Genomic DNA, 25,387 nt, shown 5'->3' with positions numbered 1-25,387 from the left:
TGGGGGGAGGGGGGGGCTTTGGCGCCTGTGCCACAGCTGTGGGTGACAGCGGACTCAGTCTACCCGTCTGTGCAAGGAGCTCACAGCGACTGCCTGAACCCCGGAGCTGCCGCCCAGCCTCCCCTTGCGCCCTGCACCCCGCGCCCGGGGCCCCGGCATGCAGCCGCTGCCTGGGAACGCTCCCAGTCCCGCACGACTGCCCCTCCGCCCGCGGGGGGTCTCTGGGCTCCGCGCCGCTCCTGGGGTGCGGAGGGACTCGGGAGGGGGCGGGTTCACTCGAGCCAGAAAGCCCGGAGCCGCCCAGGAATTTTGGCTCGGGCTGGGAGCATTTCCTCCCGGGCTGGCCCGGCGCGATCCCGCGGAGGGCTGTCGCTGGCAGACGCGCACAGCGCTCGGTCCCGCCGGCATCATGCGGCCCCTGCTGTGCGCGCTGGCCGGGCTCGCCCTGCTCCGCGCCGCGGGCGCTCTGGCCGGTGAGTAGGGGCCGCGGGCCCGCGATGCGGGCAGGGGACTGGGAGCCCGGGAGGCCCGCCGAGGGCAAGGTGGGGATGAGCGAGTGAGAGAGATGCCAGGCAGGGAGGGAGGGAAGGAGGGAGTGACAGAACTGAACCGGCGGGGAACAGAGGCACAGAGAGAGACAGGGGAGAGGGGAAATAAGGGATTAGAAAGAGGTTTTGGAGAAACACAGATACCAGTTAGGGCAGAAAACAAAAGCAGTTGAGAGCAACAGAGCAAGAAACAAGGATTGAAATGGAGAGAGACGGAGACCGATGTTTTCAGAAAAACCTATTGAGAAAGTTGAGAAAAGCTGGGGGGGGGGTGCCAAACTGCTGGTGAAAGGAGACAGGAAGGGGTAAAAGGTCAAGTTTGTAGGGTGGGGCAGCCCTGAGGCCAGCTGGGAGCAGGCCTGGCTTTCCAGGGCCATGCACTGGAAGCTGAGCTCCAAGGCCAGTGACCCAGGCAGGGCCCCACACGGCCATCCGGCCATCCTGGAGCCAGGCAGACGGCCCCTGCCGTGTGGGGACAGAGTCAGATTCCAGGTTTGTTTCTTTAAAAGATGTATTTATTTATTTGAAAAAAGAAGGAGATCTTCCATCCACTGGTTCACTACCCAGTTGCCTGCAACAGGCAGAGCTGGGCCAGGCCGATGAGGAGCCGGGAACTCCATCGGGGTCTCCCATGTGGGTGGCAGGGACCCAAGCACTTGGACCAATGGTCCACTGCTTTCCCAGGCTAGCAGGGAGCTTGTTTGGAAGTGGAGCAGCCAGGATTCAACCCGGCGTCCTGATATGGGGTGCTGGCGTCACAGACAGCACCTTAATCCATAATGCAGGCCCCCAGGATCCAGCTTGCCGGAGAGCTTTCCTGAAGGCTGAGCTGCCTTGAGTGGAGGAACAGGGAACGAGCACCCCCACCCCCACCCCCATGCGTGCGCCCCTGGCTGAGTTCCAAGCTTTGCATTGTCCGCTTAATTCCCCTTCTCATGCCGGTGGTCTTCAGGCTGCCCCTGCACAGGTGGGGCACAGACAGGATGACAGTGACAGAGAGGTCACTCCAGAACTGCACATTCCACAGCACTGTGCAGGGTGCAAGCCAGAGAGTGCTTGTGGCTCATCCGAGTGCCCAGGGGAGGGAAGGCTCAGAGCCCTCACCAAGCACCCAGCCCTCCTGTCCCCTCGCTGGGCCCTGTGCTGGGACAGAAGCCTCCCGGGGCCCTGTTGGGGCCCCATGACCTGTGTAGGTGGGCACTCCAGGAAAGGCCCCGGGCCCTAGGCAGGGCTCATCGAGGAGGAGTGACACACACCTGCTGCTGACCCCGGGATGTGCCCGGCCAAGAGCAGGCATCCACACACAGGACGCTGGCTCTCTTGGACAACCCCAGGGCTCTCTCTGAGCCTCCGTTTCTGCACCTGTTCAGGAGAATCAGCCGTTTCATCACAAGGCTGCCGACGAGTGCCTGCCCAGGCCCTCGGTACAAATCCTCCTTGGCCCAGCTCCTCTCTGCCCGGCCTCACACTCCCAGAGCTGAGGGCACCCAGCAGAGCCTGCGACTGGCTGACTTTCTGTGGCCCCTGTAGCCGCAATTGGTATATACACTTTAATGTGAATTTCCTTTAAAATATTTTTTTTCTTCTGATTATGTATGTTTAGAAGCTACAGATTAAGAAAAAATAAAGAGGAAAGTATAAATACATGCATGAATATAAGTTCACTTTTTAAAGATTTATTTATTAGAAAGGCAGAGCAACATAGAGAGAGGGGAGGAGAGAGAGAGACAGAGACAGAGAGAGAGAGAGAGAGAGAGAGAGAAAGAGAGAATCTTCCATCAGCTGGTTCACTCCCCAGGCCTGCAAGAATCCGGACTGCGCTGGGTTGAAGCTATAAACTTGGAATTCCATCCAGGTCTCCCACATAGGTAGCAGGAATAAAGTGCTTGAACCTTCATCCGTTGCTTCCCAAGAGCATCAGCAGGGAGCTGGACCAGAAGTGGAATAACCAGTACTCAAACTGGCACTTCCATACAGGAGGCAGTGGCTTAACCACTGGACCACACCACTCACTCCTCTATTCACACATTTCGTGTATAACCTTCAGGTTGAAGATAATATCCATTTTTTTCTTACTTTTGTTTATAAAATTTTCTAAAAGATTTTATTTATTTATTTATTTATTGAGAGGTAGAGTTATAGACAGTGAGAGGGAGAGACCGAGAGAAAGGTCTTCCTTCCGTTGGTTCACACCCCAGATGTCCGCAACAGCCGGAGCTGTGCTGATCTGAAGCCAGGAGCCAGGTGCTTCCTCCCAGTCTCCCACATGGGTGCAGGGGCCCAAGCACTTGGGTCATCTTCTACTGCTTTCCCAGGCCATAGCATTGAGCTGGATCAGAAGAGGGGCAGGTGGGACTAGAACCGGCGCCCATAGGGATGCAGGCAGAGGATTAACCTACTGCACCACAACACCGGCCCCTACAAAAAAATTTTTGATTCAAAAATATACTGCACAGGGCTGATGCTATCGTGTAGTAAGGTAAGCTTCTGCCTGCGGTGCCTGCGTCCCATATGGAGCCTATTCTTGTCCTGGCTGCATCTGTTCTAATCCAGCACTCTGCTAATGCACCTGAGAAAGTAGTAGAAGATGGCCCAAGTGCTTGGGCCCCTGCACCTGCATGGGAGACCCGGAGGAAGCTCCTGGCTCCTGGCTTTGAATGGTCTCGGCTCCAGCCATTGTGGCCATTTAGGGAGTGAACCAGTGGATGGAAGAACTTTCTCTCTGTCTCTCTCTGTCTGTATCTCTACCTCTCAAAAAATAAACAAATTTTTTAAAAAATGTACTACAAAAAATAGAACAGTATAATGTATCTGCCAACCCTGTTTCAACAAGTACAATTCAGGTTGAGCATTCCTAATCTGAAAATCTGAAATCCTCCAAAAATCTGTAATTTTTAAAAAAGATTTATTTACTTATTTGAAAGTCAAAGTTGCAGAGAGAGGGAGGGAAAGGCAAGGAGAGAGATCTTCCATCTGCTGGTTCATTCCTCAAATGGCCACAATGTAATTCCAACCCCAAGCATTTAGGTAAGGGCCTCCCAACTTGTATAATCTCTACTCTGTCTCATTTCCCTTAGATATTATAAAGGAAATTCAGGCACACATATTTTCATCTATAAATATGTCTTTGTGTATTTCTAAAAGATCAGTACTCTTGTAATGAACATAACTGCACTACCATTATCACTCCAAAAATGGACGATAATTCCTTAGTATCATCAAATACTTAATCAATATTCAAAAGCATTCTGGTTGTGCTATATATTTTAGCATTTCATTTGTTTGGTTCAAATAAGGTGTGCGTTTGGTAATATGTCTGTTAAATCTGTTTAAATAAGTTCTCACTCCATTCTTTTTCCTTAAAATCCATTTGTTGAAGAAGCTAAGCTTGTCCTGTAAATTTCTCCACATAGACTTGGCTAATTGCAACCCCATGTGGTCATTTAAGTGTTTCTGTGCCCCTTGTGTTTTCTAACTTATAGCTAAATCTAGAAGCTGGAACTAATTCAAAAGAGTTTTCATTTGTTTGTTGTTCATTCATTCATTCATTCATTCATTTGAAAGGCAGAGCAACAGAAAAGGAAAGAGAGACAGACAAACGGACAGAAAGATCTTCCATATGCTAGTTCACTCCCCAAATGACCACAACAGCAGCTGGGGCTGAGCCAGGCTGAAGTCAAGAGCCTAGAACTCCTTCAGTCTCCTACGTAGGTGGCCAGGGCTGAAGGACTTGGACCATCCTTTGCTGCTGTTAGACCGGTGTCGGATCGGACTCAGTTAACCCAACGAGAGATTTGGTGATGCCAAAGCAAAGAGGTTTATTGTTCTGGCCCAGGCTAGGGTCCACACCTCCAACTGTCCCGGCAGTCTTCTGACAAGGACCCATCCCGTTTCCTTTGCGGGGTTTATATAGGGTTTTCAGAGACATTCTATACATTATAGCACCATTCAGCAAATCATCTCATCCCGTGGGAAATTCAAAAAACCTCTCTTAAGCTGATTAGTGCGTCCAGTGGTGGGAATGGACCTAGTAAAGGTGGTTAGATGGCTTTGGGGTTGATGCTTTTTAAAATGATTGGCTAAAGTCTAGGGTCCGAGCCGCTAGGGTGAACCTGCCAAACTGCAGGGTCTCGGGATAGAATCAGTCACCTTAACTGCCTGAAAAGACACCTGGAACTTTAGAGATTTCCCTGCTATCTGCTGATTGGCTGTTGCTAGGGGAGCTTATCACAAGGAGAGTTTATTTCTCTTTTATTAGGAGCTTTTAGCTTAGGGTCCAGGGCCCGGTTAGGCCTAGTCTAAAATAGCTGCACCTTGATCCGGGCAGGTTCTTCACTGCCTTCTCAGGTGTATAAACAGGTAGCTATATTAGAAGTGGAGCAGCTAGGGGCCAGCGCTGTGGCGCAGCAGGTTAAAGCCCCAGCCTGTGGCACCAGCATCCCATATGGGTGCCAGTTCAAATCCCAGATGCTCCACTTCCAATCCAGCTGTCTGCTATGACCTGGAAAAGCAGTAGAAGATGGCCCAAGTCCTTGGGCCCCTACACCCACATGAGAGACCCAGAAGAAGCTCCTGGGTTTGGATCAGTTCAGCCCTGGCTGTTGTGGTCATTTGGGGAGTGAACTGGTGGAATGGAAGACCTCTTTCTGTAACTCTTTCAAATAAAATAATTCTTAGAAGAAGAGGCCGCCACCACGGCTCACTAGGCTAATCCTCCACCTATGACGCCGGCACACAGGGTTCTAGTCCTAGTTGGGGTGCCGGATTCTGTCCTGGTTGCCCCTCTTCCAGGCCAGCTCTCTGCTGTGGCCCGGGAGTGCAGTGGAGGATGGCCCAAGTGCTTGGGCCCTGCACCACATGGGAGACCAGGAGAAGCACCTGGCTCCTGGCTTTGGATCAGTACAGTGCACCAGCTGCAGCGGCCATTGAGTGTGAACCAATGGAAAAAGGAAGACCTTTCTCTCTGTCTCTCTCTCTCACTGTCCACTCTGCCTGTCAAAAATAATAATAATAATAATAATAATAATAATAAAATAATAAATAAACTGCAAAAAAAAAGAAGAAGAAGAAGGGGAAGAGAAGCAGAAGAAAAGTGGAGCAGCTACAGCGCATAGTGGCCCTCTGGTTTGGGATGCTGCATTGTAAGTGGCTGCTTAACCCTCTGCACCACAGTGCCAGCTCCTGGAGTTTTTGTGAGAATACTTTAGAGTCTTTATTATTTTTATTTGTATCTCTTTGATTGTTACTGGAGTTGAACTTTTTTTAAGCTTTATTTATTTATTTACTTATTTGAAAGAGTTGCACAGAGAGAGAAGGAGAGGCAGAGAGAATGAGAGAGAGAGCGAGAGAGAGGTCTTCCATCTGCTGGTTCACTCCCCAATTGGCTGCAATGGCTGGAGCTGTGCCGATCTGAAGCTAGGAACCAGGAGCTTCCTCCAGGTCTCCCATACAGGTGCAGGGGCCCAAGAATTTGGGCCATCTTCTGCTGCTTTCCCAGGCCACAGCAGAGAGCTGGATGGTAAGTGGAGCAGCAGGACTGGAACCGGTGCCTATACGGGATGCCAGCCCTGCAGGCAGCAACTTTACCTGCTACGCCACCGTGCTGACTCTGGTGTTAAATTGTTTTTTTTAATTAAAGGCATACTGGTCATTTCTATTAATTCTCACTAATTGTCAGTTTTCTTCTTTTGTGCATTGGGATTTTTTCTTATTGATTTGTACATGCTCCTTACATATTAAGTGAAGTAAAATGGATTGTGTGTTTCTTGAGACCTTTTTTGAAGGTAAAGCTTTAATTGAGCTCCTATTTTGCTATCAGAGGGATCTTAAATCCTGAGATCCTAGATCTTTTAACTAGTGTAGCCATTCCCACGAGCGTCTCAGGTTCCACTGGGGAAGCTGTCAGGGTCCAGCACCATCCAGGTCCCCAGGGACCAAAATCAGGCTTCTGCTTTTGTTTTGGGTGAAAGAGGATGATGCAGTGGCCTGTGGTGAGGATTGTGGTATTTCTTACAAAAATGGGTATATCTATCTATATATATATAGATATAGATATAGATATCCACCAAAATCCATACACACACACACATATACACACACACAGGCAGCATCCTGCGGTGTTTTTTGTTTGTTTTGTTTTGTTTGTTTGTTTGTTTTGACAGGCAGAGTTAGAGAGGAAGAGATACAGACAGAAAGGTCTTCCGTCTGCTAGTTCAGCCCCCAAATGGCTGCTACAGCCAGCACGCTGTGCCAATCCGAAGCCAGGAAGCAGGCGCTTCCTCCCGGTCTCCCATGCGGTGCAGGGCCCAAGGACTTGGGCCATCCTCCACTGCACACCCAGGCCACAGCAAGAGCTGGCCTGGAAGAGGAGGAACTGGGAAAGAACCCGGCACCTCAAGCGGGACTAGAACCCGGTGTGCCGGCACCGCAGGCAGAGGATTAGCCTAGTGAGCCGTGGCGCAATCCTGTGGTTTTTGAAGTGTTTTACTACATTGTAACTCATTGGAACTCATTCAGTGGATTAAGATCAATGTTTCAGGGCAGGTGTCTGGCCTAGCTGTTCAGATGCCTGTGTCCCATACCAGAGGGGCTGGGTTCTGTTCCCGATTCCAGCTTCCTCTAATGCACACCCTGGGAGGCAGCAGGGGATGGCTCAAGTAATTGGGTCCCTGCCATCCATGTGAGAGGCCTCGATTGAGTTCCTGGCTCCTGGTTTCAGCCTGGTCCAGCCCTGACCATCGCTGGCCAAGAGTAAACCAGCTTGCTCTCTCGCTCTCTCACTCCCTCACTAAGTACCCTAGGTTTCCTGTATGTTCAGAGAGCAAACTGCCTCAGCAGCCCCGGCCACCAGCTGATCTGCCTCTGCATTGACGGAAGGGAAACTAATGCAGGTAACCGAGGCAGGCTCTTCGTCAGGGCAGCTTTCTCGTGCCCTGAGTAAAACATCGGCACAGCAGACACTCACTGTGCTGGAGTGACATCCATAAGCGCTCAGAGCAGTCTGCAAGGCTCATAGCAGGTCTAGAAAGTGACACAAGGGAGAGACCCCTTCCCTCCCCCAGAAAACGCAACACAAATGCTCCTCCACTCCCAGCTCGCCCGTGGGAGGCTTAAGCCTCCTCCTCCAGCTTCAGCCAGGACAGCTGTCTGTAGATTGGAGTTCCTCATGCAATCACTTGAATATGCTTCAAAATGACACTGATGGTTTGGATCGAATCACAAGTGTTTATGCAGACAGTGGATGTGGTGAGTGCTATTATCCTATGACATCAAATGCGGTCAACGGGAAGTAGGCCCCAGGTGGCCCCAGGTGGCCAGAGCTGCTGGCCAGCGCAGGGCGTGACTGGTGATGCTGAGGTCTCCCGACACCTTTCAGAGTCGCACCCAGTACACAGAAATCTTTTACGTTGCGGGCATGTCCTTACTGACCGGGTCCCAGACACAAAAGATCTCCCCCTAAGACCTGGAAGCAGGAGGGGAGCCGCAGAGGACAGGACCCAGGGCCACGTCTCAAACTGGGGCAGCCAGCCCGGCGCCTCCCCCGACCCCGGCCCCTGGGCTCCGCCCTGCAGTCTTCCCTCACCAGCGCCCAGTGCTGCTCCTCCACCCGTGGCCACTGTCCAGGGCGTACATCAGGAGCCAGGGCAGAAACAACCCAGCACCAGGGAGGTCCGGGGTGGGGAGGGGAGGCTGGGGAGCCTCGGGCTTAGCTGCTCAGGGTCCGTCCTAGTAATCCTTCTGCCGCTCCCATTCCTCTTGTTTCCTGACAGCCTCGTGTGTGTGTGCACGCACGTGCACGGGGAAGGCCCCCAGTTACGGTCTTGCTGGAATTTCTGGTCCTAGAAGCAACCTCTCCTTTCCTTTCTCTGTCTCTGTCCTGGGAGCTCCTCCCTGAGGCTTCTCAGCAGGCTCCGGAAGCCCAGGGAGCCTCCTGGGGGAGCCACAGCTGGGAGGGGGCGCCACGCGGCCACCCGCACGCTGAGACAGCAGAGGCTGAGAGAGGAGAGGACAGCTGCTCCCCACCCCGCAGTGAGAGGCTGTCGTAATGCCTCCCAGCCAGTGCTGGGGGGGGCCCCCCGGGGAAGGGGAGGTGGCTGGGGAAGGGGCTGCTGGCAGGCTGGCTTGTTAGGGCCCTGTTCCAAGCCTTCTCTCTCAGATGACCTCCTGGGGCCTGGCTGAGCTCATCGGCAGTTGCACCTGGGTGCTCAGCGCGCAGTTCTGTGCAGATGTGAGGGGTTCGGCTGTGCCTCGGCCCGGCCTTTTCCCTGGAGGAATTTGGCGGCCAAGTTAGAGCTCATCGCAGACACACAGAGCACAGGGTGTTTTCAGCCGAGGAAGAGGAATGAATTCACGTTGTGGGAGACTGCCAAAGCCAGCTGATCCCCACTTGACCGGCAGGGTTGCTAAGCCGGGGATAGGGTATGAGCGGGAGGGCTATGGGGGCTTGGGCGGACAGGTGTGGCTCCAGGGAACAGATGAGTGAGAGGCTCTTGGGCACAGCTGCAGAGGTGTGTACATACCCGGACTCACACCAAGGAGGCCCCTCCTCCCCCCAGCTGCCCACCCTGCGGGTGAGAACAGCTCTTCCCGCTCCTTGGAAGTCTCCCCTACAGGCTGCGCACCCCAGCTCCAAATGAGACAAATGAGTCACAGCATGGCTTCCCTTCACCACAGCCACCTCCAGACCTGCCCCAGTGGGGTCTCTCACACCTCCTCCTCCCCCCTAGTTCTGAGCATTTTATGTGGGTGCACTCCGCCCACGATTGTGTGTGCTTTTTGCCAACAATCCCATCAGACAATTGGCTTTTAGAATGGAACATTCCAGAGCCGGCGCCGTGGCTCAATAGGCTAATCCTCCACCTTGCGGCGCCGGCACACCGGGTTCTAGTCCCGGTTGGGGCGCCGGATTCTGTCCCGGTTGCCCCTCTTCCAGGCCAGCTCTCTGCTATGGCCAGGGAGTGCAGTGGAGGATGGCCCAGGTGCTTGGGCCCTGCACCCCATGGGAGACCAGGAAAAGCACCTGGCTCCTGGCTCCTGCCAGGATCAGTGCGGTGCGCCGGCTGCAGCGGCGGCCATTGGAGGGTGAACCAACGGCAAAGGAAGACCTTTCTCTCTCTGTCTCTCTCTCTCACTGTCCACTCTGCCTGTCAAAAAAAAAAAAAAAAAAAAGAATGGAACATTCCAGACCATACAAGGAGCCTTCAAAAAGGTCATGGAAAATGTGTATTAAAAAAAAAAACCTGGCCGGCACCGCGGCTCACTAGGCTAATTCTCCGCCTTGAGGTGCCGGCACACCGGGTTCTAGTCCCGGTCAGGGCGCCAGATTCTGTCTCGGTTGCCCCTCTTCCAGGCCAGCTCTCTGCTGTGGCCCGGGAGTGCAGTGGAGGATGGCCCAAGTCCTTGGGCCCTGCACCCCATGGGAGACCAGGAGAAGCAACTGGCTCCTGCCTTTGGATCAGCGCGGTGCGCCGGCCGTGGCAGCCATTGGGGGGTGAACCAACGGCAAAGGAAGACCTTTCTCTCTGTCTCTCTCTCTCACTGTCCACTCTGTCAAAAAAAATTAAAAAAAAAAAACCTGCAGAATTCAAAATTTTTTGCACGCAAACAAATTTACCTTTTCATTTCCATTTTCCACGAACTTTGTGAAGTACCCTCGTGCACGCAAAAACAGAATGGTCGGACCATCCATCCTCACGCTCTCATCACACAGCTTCAACAACAGGCAACTCTCGGCCAATCTCATTGACCTTTTACACCCACCCACGCCTCTCTCCCAGCCCCATCCCAGGCCTGCATTATCCCCAAGTAAATCCAAGACATCATAGCATTTCTTCCATAAATATTTCAATATGGGTCTCTAAAAGACTCACTTTAACAAAATAACCAAAGAGCCATTATTACATACTCTTCCCTCCCCAAATTCCACAATAATACTGTCGTCTTTTGACCGGGCTTCTCTCTCTTTTTAGAAATTTGTGTTTATTAATTTTGGGCAAGATCTCCCATCTGCTGGTCACTCCCCAAATGCCCACAACAGCCAGGACGAGGCTGAGCCGAAACTGGGAGCCAGGAATCCTGTCCGGGTCTCCCACGTGGGTGGCAGGGACCCAACTGCTTGAGCCATCCATCGACTTTTGCCTCCCAGTGTCCGCATCAGCAGGAGACTGGAACTGAGGGTGGAGCCAGGACTTGAAGCCTAGCACCAGTGTCATATGGGATGGCGCTATCCTAAGTGTCCCAACCATTGCACCAAATGCCAGGCCCACCACACTGGTGTCTTTCGAAGAGGCTTTTATCTTTTTAAATTTTTATTTATTTGAGAAGTAGACAGATGGTGGCTGAGGGCAGGGACTCAATCCTGGTGGCCCACATGGGTGGCAGGAATCCAGTGACTGAAGCTATTACTGCCACCGCTCCCTGCCCACGGTCTGCATTAACAGGAAGCCAGAGGCTGGTGCCACGGCTCAATAGGCTAGTCCTCCGCCTGCAGCGCTGGCACACCAGGACCTAGTCCCGATCGGGATGCCGGATTCTGTTCTGGTTGCCCCTCTTCCAGGCCAGCTCTCTGCTATGGTCTGGGAGTGCAGTGGAGGATGGCCCAAGTGCCTGGGCCCTGCACCCCATGGGAGACCAGGAGAAGCACCTGGCTCCTGGCTTCGGATCAGCGCAATGCGCTGCTGCAGTGTGCTGGCCATGGCGGCCATTGGAGGGTGAACCAATTGCAAAGGAAGACCTTTCTCTCTGTCTGTCTCTTTCACTGTCCACTCTGCCTGTCAAAAATAAATATATAAATAAATATTAAAAAAATTAAAAAACAGGAAGCTAGAATTGCGAACAGAGTCAGTTATCAAAACCAAGCACTCCATAATGGGGCACTGGCACCATAACCACTAGGCTTAGCAGTCACTGCTGAAGGCAGCGGAAGATGACCCAAGTGCTTGGGCCCTTGCACCCATGTGGGACACCCAGAAGAAGATTCTGGCTCCTGGCTTTGGTCTGGCCTAGTTCTGGCCATTGCAGCCTTTGAGGAGTGTACCAGCTGAGGGAATCTCTCTCTCTCTCTCTCTCTATATCTGCCTCTCTCTGTCTGTAACTCTACCTCTCAAATAAATAAAACTCTTTGAAAAAATAAAATAAAAAATAATTTTTCCCCACGGGTTAGCAAAGTGTCCTGGCTCCTCCACTTCCCATCCAGCTCCCTGCTAATGGTTTGGGAAAGCAGAGGAAGATGGCCCAAGTCCTTGGGCCCCTGCAGCTGTGTGGCAGACATGGAGGAAGCTCCTGGCTCCTGGCTTCGGGTTGGTGTAGCTCCGGCCATTGTGAAAATAGAGAGTGAACCAGCAGCTGGAGGACTTCTCTCTCTCTCTCTCTCTCTCTCTCTCTCTCTCTCTCTCTCTCTCTGCCTCTCCTCTCTCTGTATAACTCTGATTTTGAAATAAATAAATAAGAATCTTAAAAAAAATAAAAGAAACTCATGCCTTTGTCACGTTCCGGCTGGCTGTTGCTTAGCCTTTCTGCATCGGTTTCCTTCCCCATCAAGGGAGATTAGCCTATTCCTTGTAAGACCTTTAAGAGGATTAAATGAACTACTCCACTGAATGCCCCAGCATAGGGCCAAGCAAAGAAATGTGAGCTTCCCTTCTCCCCCTGTAATGTGTTAGGGAAAACCCTTTTGATTAGGCCTGAGTGTTTGCCCACTTTTCATGTGGTGAAGTTTAATTAAATATTGAAGATATTTAACACTCTGCGTAGGCATCATTTAGTCAATGAACACCTGTTAGCTATCTGAAAAGGGCTCTAGAGGGCCCTAAATATCAGTAATTTACCAACTATTTGGGGTAATTTACTATTTGCTTGTTCTTAGGGAGGGAGCCAGCTGGGGCCTTGGGGAGGAACCCGGAGGGTTGGGTGATACAGGGAGGCAGTTGGGGGCTCAGGAAGGCTGCTCACTTGCCAGCCGATGGAATGGACATGGTGCTGCAGAAGAGGGAACCAACCCCCTGGAAGGAAGATCCCATCTCCGGGTTTTCCGTCACAAGCTATCCAGATGGGCTGGATTGGTGACAATTCCAACGCCCACCCCGCCCACCAGGACAAGCCCTGGTCCCAGCTCCACCTGGATCCCCCTTCTCACCCTGGGGGCCCTCTCTGCCATCCTGTCCATCTCGACCAGGAAGGCTGTCTTCCACTGGGCCACACATGACCAGGGTGCAGGCGTTGCTCACTGTCCTCTGGGAGTAGGTCCTCATCTCTTCTTCCAGGCATCCCCGGGGCTGGGCACGCAGGAACAGTGGGGTCAGGAGGAGGAGCAGCATGGCCTGGGGAGAAGAACAGAGAGGAAAGGACATGATTTCGGCTCTAGGACACGGTATAGGGCATGGCCCAGCTCCTGAAGGTCAGAAGCAGCCACTCCTTACCCCTCCCACTTCCTGCTATGGAGCTCAAAGCAGCCAGATGCTCAAAGTGGTTTGGAGACAAGATGGGCACACGGTCCAGCCTCGGAGAGCACTGGGACTCTCACATGGGTTGATCACAATGTCCTCGTTCTCACGTCCCCCATGCCATCCTCCATTCTGCCTTTTCTTGGGCACTGCCATTGAAACAGTGGCCAGCATGGACAGTCCTCACTGAGGCTGTGTGTTCCATCCCCAAGGACCCAATGAGTGCTCCCTCCAGGCAGGACTTTTGCCTTCTTGGACTCCTTCACCTTCTCTGTAACAGGAGGTGGTTGGCTCAGCTCAGACAGGCAACCTTCTACTCCCTCACTGACTTGCTGCCTTGAGTGGGTTAGCAATGGCAACTCACAGTGTTGTTGGAAAATGAATGGGGGAGGGGGGTGGGGTGGGAGGGAAGGGCACTGTGGCATAGCGGGTAAAGTCTGGCTGCAGTGCTGACATCTCACATGGCAGCCGGTTCAAGTCTCAGATACTCCACTTCCGACCCAGCTCTCTGCTGTGGCCTGGAAAAGCAGATGAAGATGGCCCAAGTCCATGGAAAGTCCAAAGAAAGGTGGTTTTAAAAAATATTTATTCTCTTTTTTTGAAAAGCAGAGTTACAACAGAGGCAGAGACAGAGGAAGAAGTCTTCCATCCACTGGCTCACTCTCCAAATGGCAGCAATCACCGGTGCTGGGCCAGGCTGAAGCCAAGAGCCAGGAGCTTCTTCCAGGTCTCCCACAAGGATGCAGGGGCCATCCTCTGCTGTTTTCTCAGGTGTATTAGGAGGGAGCGGGATCAGAAGTGGAGCAGCTGGGACTCGAACCCAGGGTCCACTCTGGCGCACGGCTCAGGTGGGGTGGCCTTGAGGATGGGTGGCAGTGGCCAAGTCTTCTCAGGAACTACTTTCCACTGGAGGACCAGGAGCTGAGCCCTGAGGTGGCCCCACAGGCGTCCATGCCCGATGCTTCGATGGGGCTCAGTGTGATTTTGGGACATTGTAGGAAGGGCATGCAAAGAGGAAGATGTGCCCCCCACCCCCACCCAGACTCTCCTGTGGGTCTGGATCACACAGTCTCTGTTGAGGAAACCATCAGCATGTCTGTGGCTGCAGTGAATCTACTGTGGTGGCGATTGGACAACCAGGCTCACCAAGCTAAGGGGGACCTCGGTGGAGACGGAGCACTTAAAAATACCTTTGAAATGTCCTCTAGGAGTTGATTTTGACCACATCTCACCTGAGTCAATGAATAATGCATTTCTAAGGTACACTATGTCACCTGAAAATTCTGCAGTACAACCACCGGCCAGCAGAGGTCGCAGAGGAACATCAAAGACCTTAAAGGGGAGGCACAGAGCTGACCAGAAACTGCCCCAATCCCCCAGCAGGTCAACACCGCAGCTGCCCTGACACCTGTCACCCTGCTGTTCCTGATTCTGGCTCCCTGCTGGAAGTATTGCACTGTGCCGCACTGCACAGTGGGCCCCTTGGAGCCTCCACACACCAGACAGAGTGAAGGTCTGTAGTAGCCAGACACAAAGTCCCAGTTCCCACCAGAAACAATGCTTGGGCTTTTCTCTGCACAGTTTCAGATGCAAGGTGCTAGAGCCAGAGACTGGGTGCCCGCTGCCAGATTCGGTCACTGGGTGGTGCCTGACAACCAAGTGACCAGGACTGGACATGACACACTTGCATACTTCCGGTCCCCAGTCCTGCTTTGAAAGAGGTCGCAGGAAATGACTGGCTGGCTTTCCAGGGTTCTGGGTGTAGGGAGCAACTGTGTATTGAGAAGGCCCCAAACTACAGGACAAATATGGCCGCATGCCCACCCCTCTAGCTTGGAGTGGACACTTCTCATCAAGTCCTAGAGCAGCTCCCCTGCCCCTCCATATATCAGACAAAAGGGGTCCATTTGCCTGGGGAGTCAACAAATGATCGGTCTCCCACGGCAGTTCAAAGGAGAGCTTTATTGTGCCAAAGAGACTGGGAAAGTACAGCTCCCTAAAACTACTGCCTCTGTGAGAAGCCATTTTTGAGGGATTGTAGAGTGAGGGCGTGGCTGGGATAGAGGAAAAAGAGAAGCAAGAGGGCCCTACCTGCTCAAGCAACCCACAGCAGCACGCATCGTGTGTTCAAAACCCAACTCCTGCTGGGCTCTTGCAGCTCTCCTTGCTGTGAGGCCCAATCCCTGGGGGTACAGCATTGCAAGATCACCCTTCTTGGAATATTCTTGGGAAAACAAGCCAAGAGAATAAATTGTTAGATGCTGTGCCCCTGCCCATGCCCCTGCCTGTTGTCTAAATCCTACTCTCTGAGTTACAGATTTTTTTTTAAAGATGTATTTATTTGAAAGGCAGAATGACAGAGAGACAGACAGGCAGACAGAGTCTTCCATCCACTGGTTCACTCCCCCAAAAGGCCGCAACAGCTGGAGCTATACCAGGAGGAGGAGCTTCTTTCGGGTCTCACACATAGGTGTAGGGGCCCAAGGACTTGGACCATCTTCCACGACTCTCCCAGGTGCATTAGCTGGGAGCTAGATCAGAAGTGGAACAGTTGAGACTTGAACTGGCAACCATATAGGATGGCGGCTTTACCCGCTGCACCAGAGCACCAGCACCTGTAGAGATCTTTTTTTTTAATATTTATTTTTTATTTGAAAGTCAGAGTTTCACAGAGAGAGAGAGAGAGAGAGAGAGAGAGAGGACTTCCATGTGGTGGTTCACTCCCCAGTTGGCTGCAATGGCCTGAACTGTGCTGATCCAAAGCTGGGAGGCAGGAGTTTCTTCTGGGTCTGCCACACAGGTGCAGGGGCTCAAGGACAAGGGCCATCTTCTGCTTTCCCAGGCCATAGCAGAGAGCTGGATTGGAAGCAGAGCACCAGGTTTCATACCGGTGCCCATATGGGATGCCAGTGCTCAGGCCAGAGTGTTAACCCGCTGTGCCACAGTGCCGGCCTGGGAAGTAATGTTTTTTCACATTTCCCTACTGGGAGGCAGCAACATACACTGCTCAAGACCAGGGACCGCACCCATGGTGAAATTTAAAGGACTCCATGCAATCTGGGTTTTTCTCCAAACTTTTCTTCCAAGGGACAAATAGCTGGCAATAAAACACCAAGATTAGAAGATGCGAGTCTAAAACTTGAAAATGACACATTTTACATACACAAATACTCTAGGAATGAAAGCCCTAATGGTACTTCAGATGATTTATAGCAGTAAATTTAAAACCCTAGATGAAATGGAATTAGTATTAGCAAACATAATCACAAATTTTACTCAAGGAGAAATGATAGTTTTCTAATCACCTATAATGAGATCAGGAGGCAAAATCTCCCTATAATGAATCTATCAGAGCCGTCATTGTAAAATCCAAATGTTTAATGAAGGGCTAAGTGCAGTGTTGTACAAAATTATAGAAAATAGTAAGAAAGGTAGCATAATTGACTCCTTTAATCCTAGTTTAACGTGACACAAACCCCTACAATAACTACCAGTACAAAATGTCCTTCAAGAATATAAATGCCAACATGATAGAAAATACGTCCAAAACCCTAACCAGCCACACACACAAAGGATGTACACTATGAGCTAGTTCCTTTCTTTCAAGAACCTTCGACTCCCAGGTACACAATTGTAGTATGACAGCCATCTGCTGACTCAAAAGCCCAACGCCATTTCCTGCAGCCACATTTCTAGTCCCAGAAGTTGGCACCGGTGTGTTCCTCTTTCAAAATGTCCTGGATTTCAGAACTGGGCATCTCGGGCACCTTCTTGCTGCGTATCTTGCTCGTGAGGTTCTGTTGGAGAACCGAGTACCCACAGAGCTGTGCTCAACACCTGCAAGAACGTGAGCTCTCCATCACCTTGACGATCTCCAGGCTGCTGCTGGGACAGAGGAAAAGGCACCCTGTTCTCTGCGCTGTTGTGATTCGGCTGCATTGGAAACTGGTCCTGGGAGGGCAGCTCCTGCCAGTAATCCGGAGGCTGCTGGGGCTGCTGAGGGTGTGTTCCCCAGCCATTCTGCTGCCATTCTTCACATGGTGGGTAACGAAAAGAGCTCTGCTCCTGCAGCTGTTGCATTGCTCCCTGAGCACTGGGAACACCGGGTAGCAGGGAAGGCCAATCAGGCTGCATGACCCTCATCTCTGACCTGGAACTCCCAAAATACGGTGCGTATGAAAAAGAATGAATAAACCTTGCTCCTGGAATGCCACGGGGAAAAGATCCACCTCCTACGTTCCCTTGATTCTCCAGAGCATAGCTTGGTGCCTCTTGAGCACCTCGAACCCCAGAATCCCAGGAGCCGTAGAGCGGGCTGGAAACCTCCCATGTGGGTGGAGTGGAGTAGACAGCTCCGCCCAGCAGGGCTGCCTGGGCAGCGTTGGGAGACCAATCCTGGGCACGTGGAGTGGAGTAGACAGCTCTGTCCAGCACAGCTGCCTGGGCAGCGTTGGGAGACCACTCCTGGGCACATGGAGCGGTGTAGACAGCTCCGCCCAGCACAGCTACCTGGGCAGCGTTGGGAGACCACTCCTGGGCATGTGGAGTGGGGTAGACAGCTCCGTCCAGCACAGCCACCTGGCCAGCATTGGGAGACCACTCCTGGGCTCGTGGAGTGGTGTAGACAGCTCCGCCCAGCACAGCCACCTGGGCAGTGTTGGGAGACCACACGTGGGCACATGGAGTGGTGTAGACAGCTCCACCCAGCACAGCTGCCTGGGCAAAGTTGGGAGACCACACCTGGGCACGTGGAGTGGCGTAGACAGCTCCGCCCAGCACATCCGCCTGGGTAGTGTTGGGAAACCGCTCCTGGGAATTCTGCAGTCTTACACCTGGGGGACCTTGGACAGGGAGTGCATACGGCATTCTGACTTCAAGCACTTTGCGTCTCTTCTTGGCTGCTAGTCTGGCTCTTTTATTTTGGAACCAGTTCTAAAAAAGAAACAAAACAGAAATTACTTTCGAGTCTATATATTCGCCAATGTAGGAGAATTTTGTAGTTCATCTTAGGATCAGCGTCATCACTGATTTCCTTCGTGACCTTGAATAAGACATGAAAAATGCAAGCACGCTTTCCAGGGGCTTCCTGTGTTATTATATTTATAATATGAGAATGCATTTATAGTAAATATGATATGTAAATGTATATATAAATATACGTTTTTAATAATTAAAATCGTAATTGTGCACAATTCTGGATTCCCATCTGACTTCAAAGGAGGCACGGGCCCTTATGTATGAGCAAATCCCTACTTTTCCAAATCTTCTACCAACCTATTTGCACCCTCTGCATTTAGACGTGAAGCAGCTGTTCTCAAAATATGTTCCCTTAGCTTGCTTATTTTACTCCAACTGCTTTTCCAGAATGAATTCCTAATTCAACGTATTCTAAATCGTATTCTAAATGTCATTTTCTTCAAAGGCCATACCCAAAACAAACAAGCGTCTGCCATAACTTAGCGGTATTACTTTATACCTTACCCTAAGTGTTTTGTGGAACCTCTACTCTACTTTTTCTCCTTTGTAAAGTGAGAGTAATTGGGGCCAGTGCTGTGGCATAGGAGGTAAAACCGCCACCTGCAGAGCCGGCATTCCATATGGACACCAGTTCAAGTCCTGGCTGCTCCACTTCTGATCCACCTCTCAACTATGGCCTGGGAAAGCAGTGGAAGATGACCCAAGTGCTTGGGCCCCTATACCCACATGAGAGACCCAGAAGAAGCTCCTGGCTGCTGACTTCGAATCAACATAGCTCCGGCCGTTGAGGCCAGGTGGGGAGTGAACCAGCAGATGGGAGACCTTGCTCTCTCTCTCTGCCTCTCCTTCCCTCTCTCTGTGTAACTCTGATTTTCAAATAAATAAATCTGTTTCAAAAATAACACATAACATGCTTTAATATAGTCACATCCACAATGACATGAAGAAGAAATGGGAACAAATGTCAACGCTGTCTTATGTGATGAAATGCTGTTATACTTTTTCATAATTAGTTGCTTTTTTATTATTGTCCACAAAGACATATTCATGTAAATACCTACGTAGTTTATGTACCTCAATTGTGTAAAACGAACAATGGAGTTTTTTGGCCAGTTCCTCCTTGGTCGTAAAGTCAGGATAAGGACTCTCTGCAAATGATTGATTCAGTATGTGCAGTTCCTCAGGTGTAAATTGATGGCGTGCTTTTCCTTTTCTTCTTCCATGTTGTGTTTCTATGTTGTCATGACCATCTCCTGAAAAATACAGAGAGAAAAAACATGAGAATATTAGCAAGATCCAGAAAAACAAAAGACCTCTGTGATAGAGTAAAATTTTAGAAAGGTGATACCTTCCCTCTTACCTAGTCATAATAAAATGAATAATGGACTGTGGGCATATCTTTTGAAACTTATGGTGAGAAGATGATAGTATTTAGGTCATAAAGGTAACAGGAGTGAAGAAGGTTTTCTTTAGTGAAAATTGATATACTACAAAGACAGAGATGGTGGGAAAACACTCAGCCACACTAGTAATTGAGGTAATGCAAATAAACCAGCTGACAACAATCTGGTAAACAATAATTTAAATATATGGGGGCAAAGTGCAAAAGGACTGAAACAGATTGACGAGGATAGGTCTGGTACCCCTATTGCTTGTTATCACTGCGTGGGCTTTTTTGCTCAATGGAATGAAGTCGAAAGTGGCCATACCCTCCACTGTGTCAATCAACTAAATGGCGCTAGAAGATTTAACACCAAGTCCACAGGTCATATCCTTCACCCATGTCAGACATGCCAGTGGGAGGAAAGCACCGAAGGTCTAATCCTGTCCTCCGGTATGTGCTCATCTCCTGGATGCTGGAAGGGGAGAAGACCTTATGGACAAACCAACGTTGGCACAGTTCTCTACTGCAGAGGCCACCAGAAGAACTGACACGAGGCAATCCTGTTTTTCTTAAATCAGAATTTAAGTGAAAAAACTTACAAGGACTGCAAACCAAATTCACAACCTTCATATGTCTGCTTCAAAGGGTATAACCTAGCTGCTGGGGGTTGGGCTGCAGTATGTTAAGTTGCCCCTGAGGACATCAGCATCCCATATGAGCAATGATTTGAGTCCATCTGCTCTACCAGTCCAGCCCCCGCTGAAGCCCCTGGGAAAGCAGTGGAAAACTGGCCAAGTGCTTGGGCCCCCACCACCCATGTGGGAGACCCAGATGGAGTTCCATGCTCCTGGCTTCTGCCTGGCCCAGCCCTGGCCATTGCAGCCATTTGGGGAGTGAACCAGAGGATGGCAGTTCTCTGTGTGTCTCTCTCTCTCTGTCACTCTGTCTTTTAAATAAATCTTTTTAAAAAGGTCAATCTGAACATACTATAGACTACCTAAGGCAAAACCGGAGACACTTCATCACAGAAACTGTGACATTCAAAATATAGTGTGGACATCGCTAATGAGCAGGTGTGGAGAGAGACAGACAGGGAGAGAGGGAGAGAGGGGGAGAGGGAGGGGGCAGGGGAATGAAGAAGGAGAGATAAGGAGATGGGGAGAGAGGGAGAGACAAAAAGGGAGAGGGGGGAGAGGGAGAGAGGGAGAGAGAAGGGGGGAGAGCGAGAGCAGAGCTGAGGAAAGGGTCAGAAAGTCAGCCACCAAACCTCCAAATACACAAATCCCGAAAGCCCCTTGCTGTTCTCCTCGACTCCCCTTCCTTCAGCTTTCTCTAGCCTCTGCTCCCAGAGCACACCTGCACACCTGCACACCGAGTAGCTACCAGAGCAGGACTGTGGGGGACAGCATGACAGAGAGGTGCCTGTAAGAAGTGCTGGATTGGGCTGGCACTGTGGAGTAGCAGGTAAAGCTGCTGCCTGCAGTGCTGGCATCCCATATGGGCACCGGTTCAAGTCCCAGCTGCTCCACTTCTGATCCAGCTCTCTGCCACAGCCTGGGAAAGCAGATGATGGCCCAAGTCCTTGGGCCCCTGCACCCACATGGGAGATCTGGAAAGAGCTCCTGGTCAGGTTGGCACAGCTCTGGTCATTGCAGCCATCTGGGGAGTTAACAAGCAGATGGAAGGACCTTCACCCTATTTTCTTTCTCTCCCTCTCTCTCTGTCTGCCTCTCTGTAATTCTGCCTTTTAAAAATAAAATAAACCTTCAAATAAAATTTTAAGAAGTATCTTAAGCATTTGGCAGTGAAATGGAGCTATGTGTATTTTTTAAAAATATTTATTTATTTATTTGAAAGAGTTACACAGAGAGAGGAGAAGCAGAGAGAGAGAGAGGTCTTCCATCCAATGCTTCACTCCCCAAGTGGCTTCAATGGCTGAGCTGTGCTGATCCGAAGCCAGGAGCCTGGAGCTTCTTCCAGGTCTCCCACGTGGGTGCAGGGGCCCAAGGACTTGGGCCATCTTCCACTGCTTTCCCAGGCCATAGCAGAGAGCTGGATTGGACGTGGAGCAGCCAGTTCTCAAAATGGCACCCATATGGGATACTGGTGCTTCAGGGGAGGGCGTTAACCCACTGTGCCACAGCGCCAGCCCCCCCAAAATTTTCAAAAATTGTGATAGTGCTAGGGCCCGAGGCTCACTTGACTAATCCTCCACCTGCAGCGCCGGCACCCCAGGTTCTAGTCCCGGTTGGGGCACCGGATTCTGTCTCCATTACCCCTCTTCCAGTCCAGCTCTCTGCTGTGGCTCGGGAAGGCAGTGAAGGATGGGCCAAGTGCTTGGGCCCTGCACCCACATGGGAGACCAGGAGGAAGCACCTGGCTTCGGATTGCAACAGCGCGCCGGCCGCAGCGCCCATTTTGGGGGTGAACCAACGGAAAAGGAAGACCATTCTTTCTGTTTCTCTCTCACTGTCTAACTCTGCCTGTCCAGAAAAAAACTTATACATTCAGGGCTGGTGTTGTTTCATGGCAAGTTAAGCCTCTGCCTCCAGTCCAGCATCCCATATGCTGTCAGTTGAAGTCCCCCCAGTTGCTCCACTTGCCATCCAGCTCCCTGCTAAAGCCCTGGGAAAGCAGCAGAGGATGACCCGAGTGCTTGGGCCCCTGCACCCATGTGGGAGGCTGGGAAGAAGATCCTGGCTTTGGCCTGGCCCAGCCCTGGCCATTTGCTGCCATTTGGGGAGTGAACCAGTAGATGGAAGATCCCTCTCTCTATCTCTCTGTAACTATGCCTTCCAAATGAATATAAATAAATGTTTTTAAACATATTGATTATATGAATAATTGGTGTAAAGCATTTTGTATAAACCCAAATTCAAACAGAGAACACACTGTTGGTTGGAACTCTTTCCTTCAGAACAGGCAAAGAGGGGATAAGAGCGCTTTCTGCTCCCAGCAAAACTTCCCTGGGGAGCATCTATCGCTGAGGTGCTCCAGGGTATCTGGTCCCTACCCCCAGCCCGGCCACTCACTAGAACTCCACAGGAAAAGTTCCCAGTATTTCTGACCAGCAATTTGTATACCTAAACACACATTTTAAAAATACACTGGTTGTTGTTTTGTTTTAAATCAAATTTGTTTGTTTAAATAAAATCTCAGCAGTAAAACTGGCAGCTGAGCCCACAATCTTCACCTGGGAGGCCCCTCCCTCCCCTGTGGTCCAGAGCAGCTTCTGGAAGGGCTTCACACCCTAAGGGCACCATTGTTCTGGGGCCTTGGATTTTGCCTCCAGGACAGAGTGAGGAGCTGAGAGGGCTCCCCCTCCACCATGGGCACTTTCCAAGGATTTTCTGAAGACCTCCTAGAGCTGGGAGGCCTCTGAGAGTTGATTGAGATGTCACACTCATAAGCTGCAAGACAGACTGGCGCTGACCCAGGACTTCTCTCACCCAGTGCTTGTTTAGAGAAAGAAGTCAGGGCCAGAATCCAAGACTTCAGAACTCCAGCATTTATATTATTTTATTTTATTTTTTGACAAGCAGAGTTACTCAGTGAGAGAGAGAGACAGAGAGAGAGAGAGAGCGTGAGCGAGAAAGGTCTTCCATCTGTTGCTTCACTACCCAAATGGCCACAACGGCCGGTGCTGCCTGAGAATCTAACTCGGCTCCTATAGAAGAAGTCCTCAGAGAAATGAATATCATGAAACACCTATTCTTGGTTTCAAAGTGTTTTTTTGCATGAAAACATTTCTGAATTCCACTTTTCCACCGACACTGTGAAGTTCCCTGCTCCAGCATTACACGACCAAAGCTGGTTCCTCCCCCTACCCTTCCCATCTTTCCCCACACCTCCCACCCCTTCATTCTGAAGGGAACCCAAGACACTGTTCTACCTAAACTACTTCCAGGTACATCTTTAAAATGCAGAAAACTTTTTAAGGCAACCCCAAGTTGGGTTAATTTTTTAGCACCTGAGCCTTTGGGAAATCCTACCCCTGCATTCAGCCATTCGGTTGCCAGAGACAGTGACACCTGTGACACTAGTGGCCCCTGGACCACGAGCCTGCACTTCTGAAAGAGGAAAGCTCAAACCCCCACAGAACACCAGGACAGAAAGAACCCAGCCTTGCTGACAAAGCCGCACATGGAAACTCACCATTGGAAGCCATGTCTGGGAGCCCTCCTGAGACACTCTTCCTGGTTAGTGAAGTGAGGGCTACTGGCACAGCATTCATTTAATATAAACCTGAGATGGCCACCCTAGGCACGTCTTAGACCCAGCCCTTCTCCAGCACCTGCCACACCCTACACACAGCTCCCCCTAGGCACAACTGGCTTTCCAGAATCTCCATTTTTAAATCCTAGCTTCCATTCACTGAACACCCATGGTAACTAATTTTCTCATTTAGCCCTGGCCAGGCCCCAGGTGATCTGCATCACTGACAGCACTGATAACTGAGAGTTTGGAGGCTGCTGAGGCCAGAGACTCACAGCGAATGAGGACGTTAAAGAATATAAGACTGCAGGCATTGTGGCAAAGCTTGTTAAGCTGCCACGTAGGATGCCCCCAGCCCATAGCAGAGTGTGGGTTCCAGTCCCAGTTACTCTGCTCCCAATGGGCTTCACACCAAGTAGCCGGGGAAGCAGCAAGTGATGGCTCAGGTGCATGGGCCCTATAGCCTACACTGGGAGACCTGGATGCATTTCTAGGTTCCTGGCTTCAGCCTGACCCAGCTTTGGCTGTTGTAGACATTTGGGGAGTGAACCAGCAAACAGAAGGTTTCTCTCTCTCTTGCTCTCTCTCACTCAGCCTCTCAGGTACACAAAAATAAATGGTTTTCAGAAGTCAGCATAAGGGGCCAGCATTAAGGTATAGTGGGTATGGCAGCATCCCACACGGGTGCTGGCTCATGTCCTGGCTGCTGCACTTCCCATGCAGCTCCCTGCTAATGGCTTGGGAAAGCAGTGGAAGATGGCCCAAGGGCTTTGGACCCTGCCACCCACATGGGAGACTCAGAAGAAGCTCTAGACTCCTGGCTTTGGCCTGGCCCAGCCTTGCCTGTTGCAGCCATCTGGGAAGAAGATCTCTCTCTCTCTCTCTCTCTCTCTCTCTCTGTCTTTCTCTGTGTAACTATTTCAAATAAAAAGAAATCTTAAAAAAAGTCAATATAAGTCTAACATCATACAGTAATTAAATCATTGAAATAATTCATTTTATTCTCAAAACAGTCACCTCCATAGAATAGTTTGAGAACTGGATGTCTGAAAGGAGACAGCGGCTCAGACAGAACAAACTAAAATTATGTTGGGGAGCCGATGCGTAGCGGGTAAAGCAGTGGGTGAAGCTGCCGCCTGCAGTGCCGGCATCCCATATGGACACTGGTTCATGTCCAGGCTGCTCCATTTCCGATCCAGCTCTCTGCTATGGCCTGGGAAAGCAGTAGAGGATGGCCCAAGTGCTTGGGTCCCTGCACCGCATGGGAGGCCTGGAAGAAGCTCCTGGCTCCTGGCTCCTGGCTCCTGGCTTCAGATCAGTGCAGCTCCAGCCATTGCGGCCAGTTGGGGAGTGAATCAGAGGATGGAAGATCTCTCCCTCTCTCTCTTCCCCTCTTCTTCTCTCTCTGTGAAGCTCTGACTTTCAAATAAATAAATAAATCTTTAAAATATTAAGTTGGCCTAGCCTGGTTTCCCTGGCCTTTTTTTTTTTTTTTTTAATTCCTGTTAAGTCAAAGTTCAGTACCTCAGCACCATGAATTTCCACTAGATGGTGCCTTTCCCTCTTTCATTAAACTTGTTTCAAAGAATATTTTGACCAGGTAAATTCACTTGCTTTTATGCTCTCCCCAACTCCAGGCAGTCACTTCTATTCTCATGCCATTATTTAGACATCACTGGCAAAGGTCAACATACCAGCTCCCACACTGCCCAATCGTAGGGTTCACCTTTTAAATAACAACCTTTATTGGACAATCTCTCTTTTTCTTCCTGAACAACTCAGGAGAGTTTACATATTTTTCCTGTGGACCTTCGCTTCGCAGG

At 50.8% G+C, this 25,387-nt stretch overlaps 1 protein-coding gene and 1 long non-coding RNA gene across 4 annotated transcripts in view; one reads left to right on the top strand and one right to left on the bottom strand.

Annotated features, from left to right (window-relative positions):
* The first annotated feature begins 254 nt into the window (after positions 1-254).
* The window catches only part of LOC149122058 (uncharacterized), a 40,211-nt gene continuing 15,078 nt past the window's right edge, over positions 255-25,387 (top strand). Inside the window, exons 1-2 of one of the 2 annotated variants that reach the window (XR_016221023.1) lie at positions 255-473; positions 13,598-15,369. This is a non-coding gene — a long non-coding RNA (uncharacterized LOC149122058). Of the gene's footprint in view, positions 474-13,597; positions 18,870-25,387 lie in introns of those variants that run through there. The other variant, XR_016221022.1, reaches the window with a different exon arrangement.
* LOC149122060 (uncharacterized) lies at positions 15,336-23,858 on the bottom strand. Of its 2 annotated transcripts, none has more exons than XM_089313535.1 (3): positions 23,505-23,858; positions 19,027-19,218; positions 15,336-17,920 (listed from the first exon to the last, which is right to left on the bottom strand). In XM_089313535.1, the coding sequence occupies exon 3, from the start codon at positions 17,852-17,854 to the stop codon at positions 16,733-16,735; it is 1,122 nt and encodes a 373-aa protein (XP_089169661.1). In that variant the 5' UTR covers positions 17,855-17,920; positions 19,027-19,218; positions 23,505-23,858; the 3' UTR covers positions 15,336-16,732. The 2 variants fall into 2 exon arrangements, with proteins under 2 accessions (XP_089169661.1, XP_089169660.1); XM_089313534.1 differs by having other exon boundaries at positions 19,040-19,218; positions 23,505-23,854.

This window comes from Oryctolagus cuniculus, chromosome 15 (genome assembly GCF_051225735.1).
Source record: "Oryctolagus cuniculus isolate XC-2025 breed Fujian yellow rabbit chromosome 15, ASM5122573v1, whole genome shotgun sequence".
NCBI classification, from domain to species: Eukaryota; Metazoa; Chordata; class Mammalia; order Lagomorpha; family Leporidae; genus Oryctolagus; species Oryctolagus cuniculus.
This window is presented reverse-complemented; position numbering and strand designations above follow the sequence as displayed.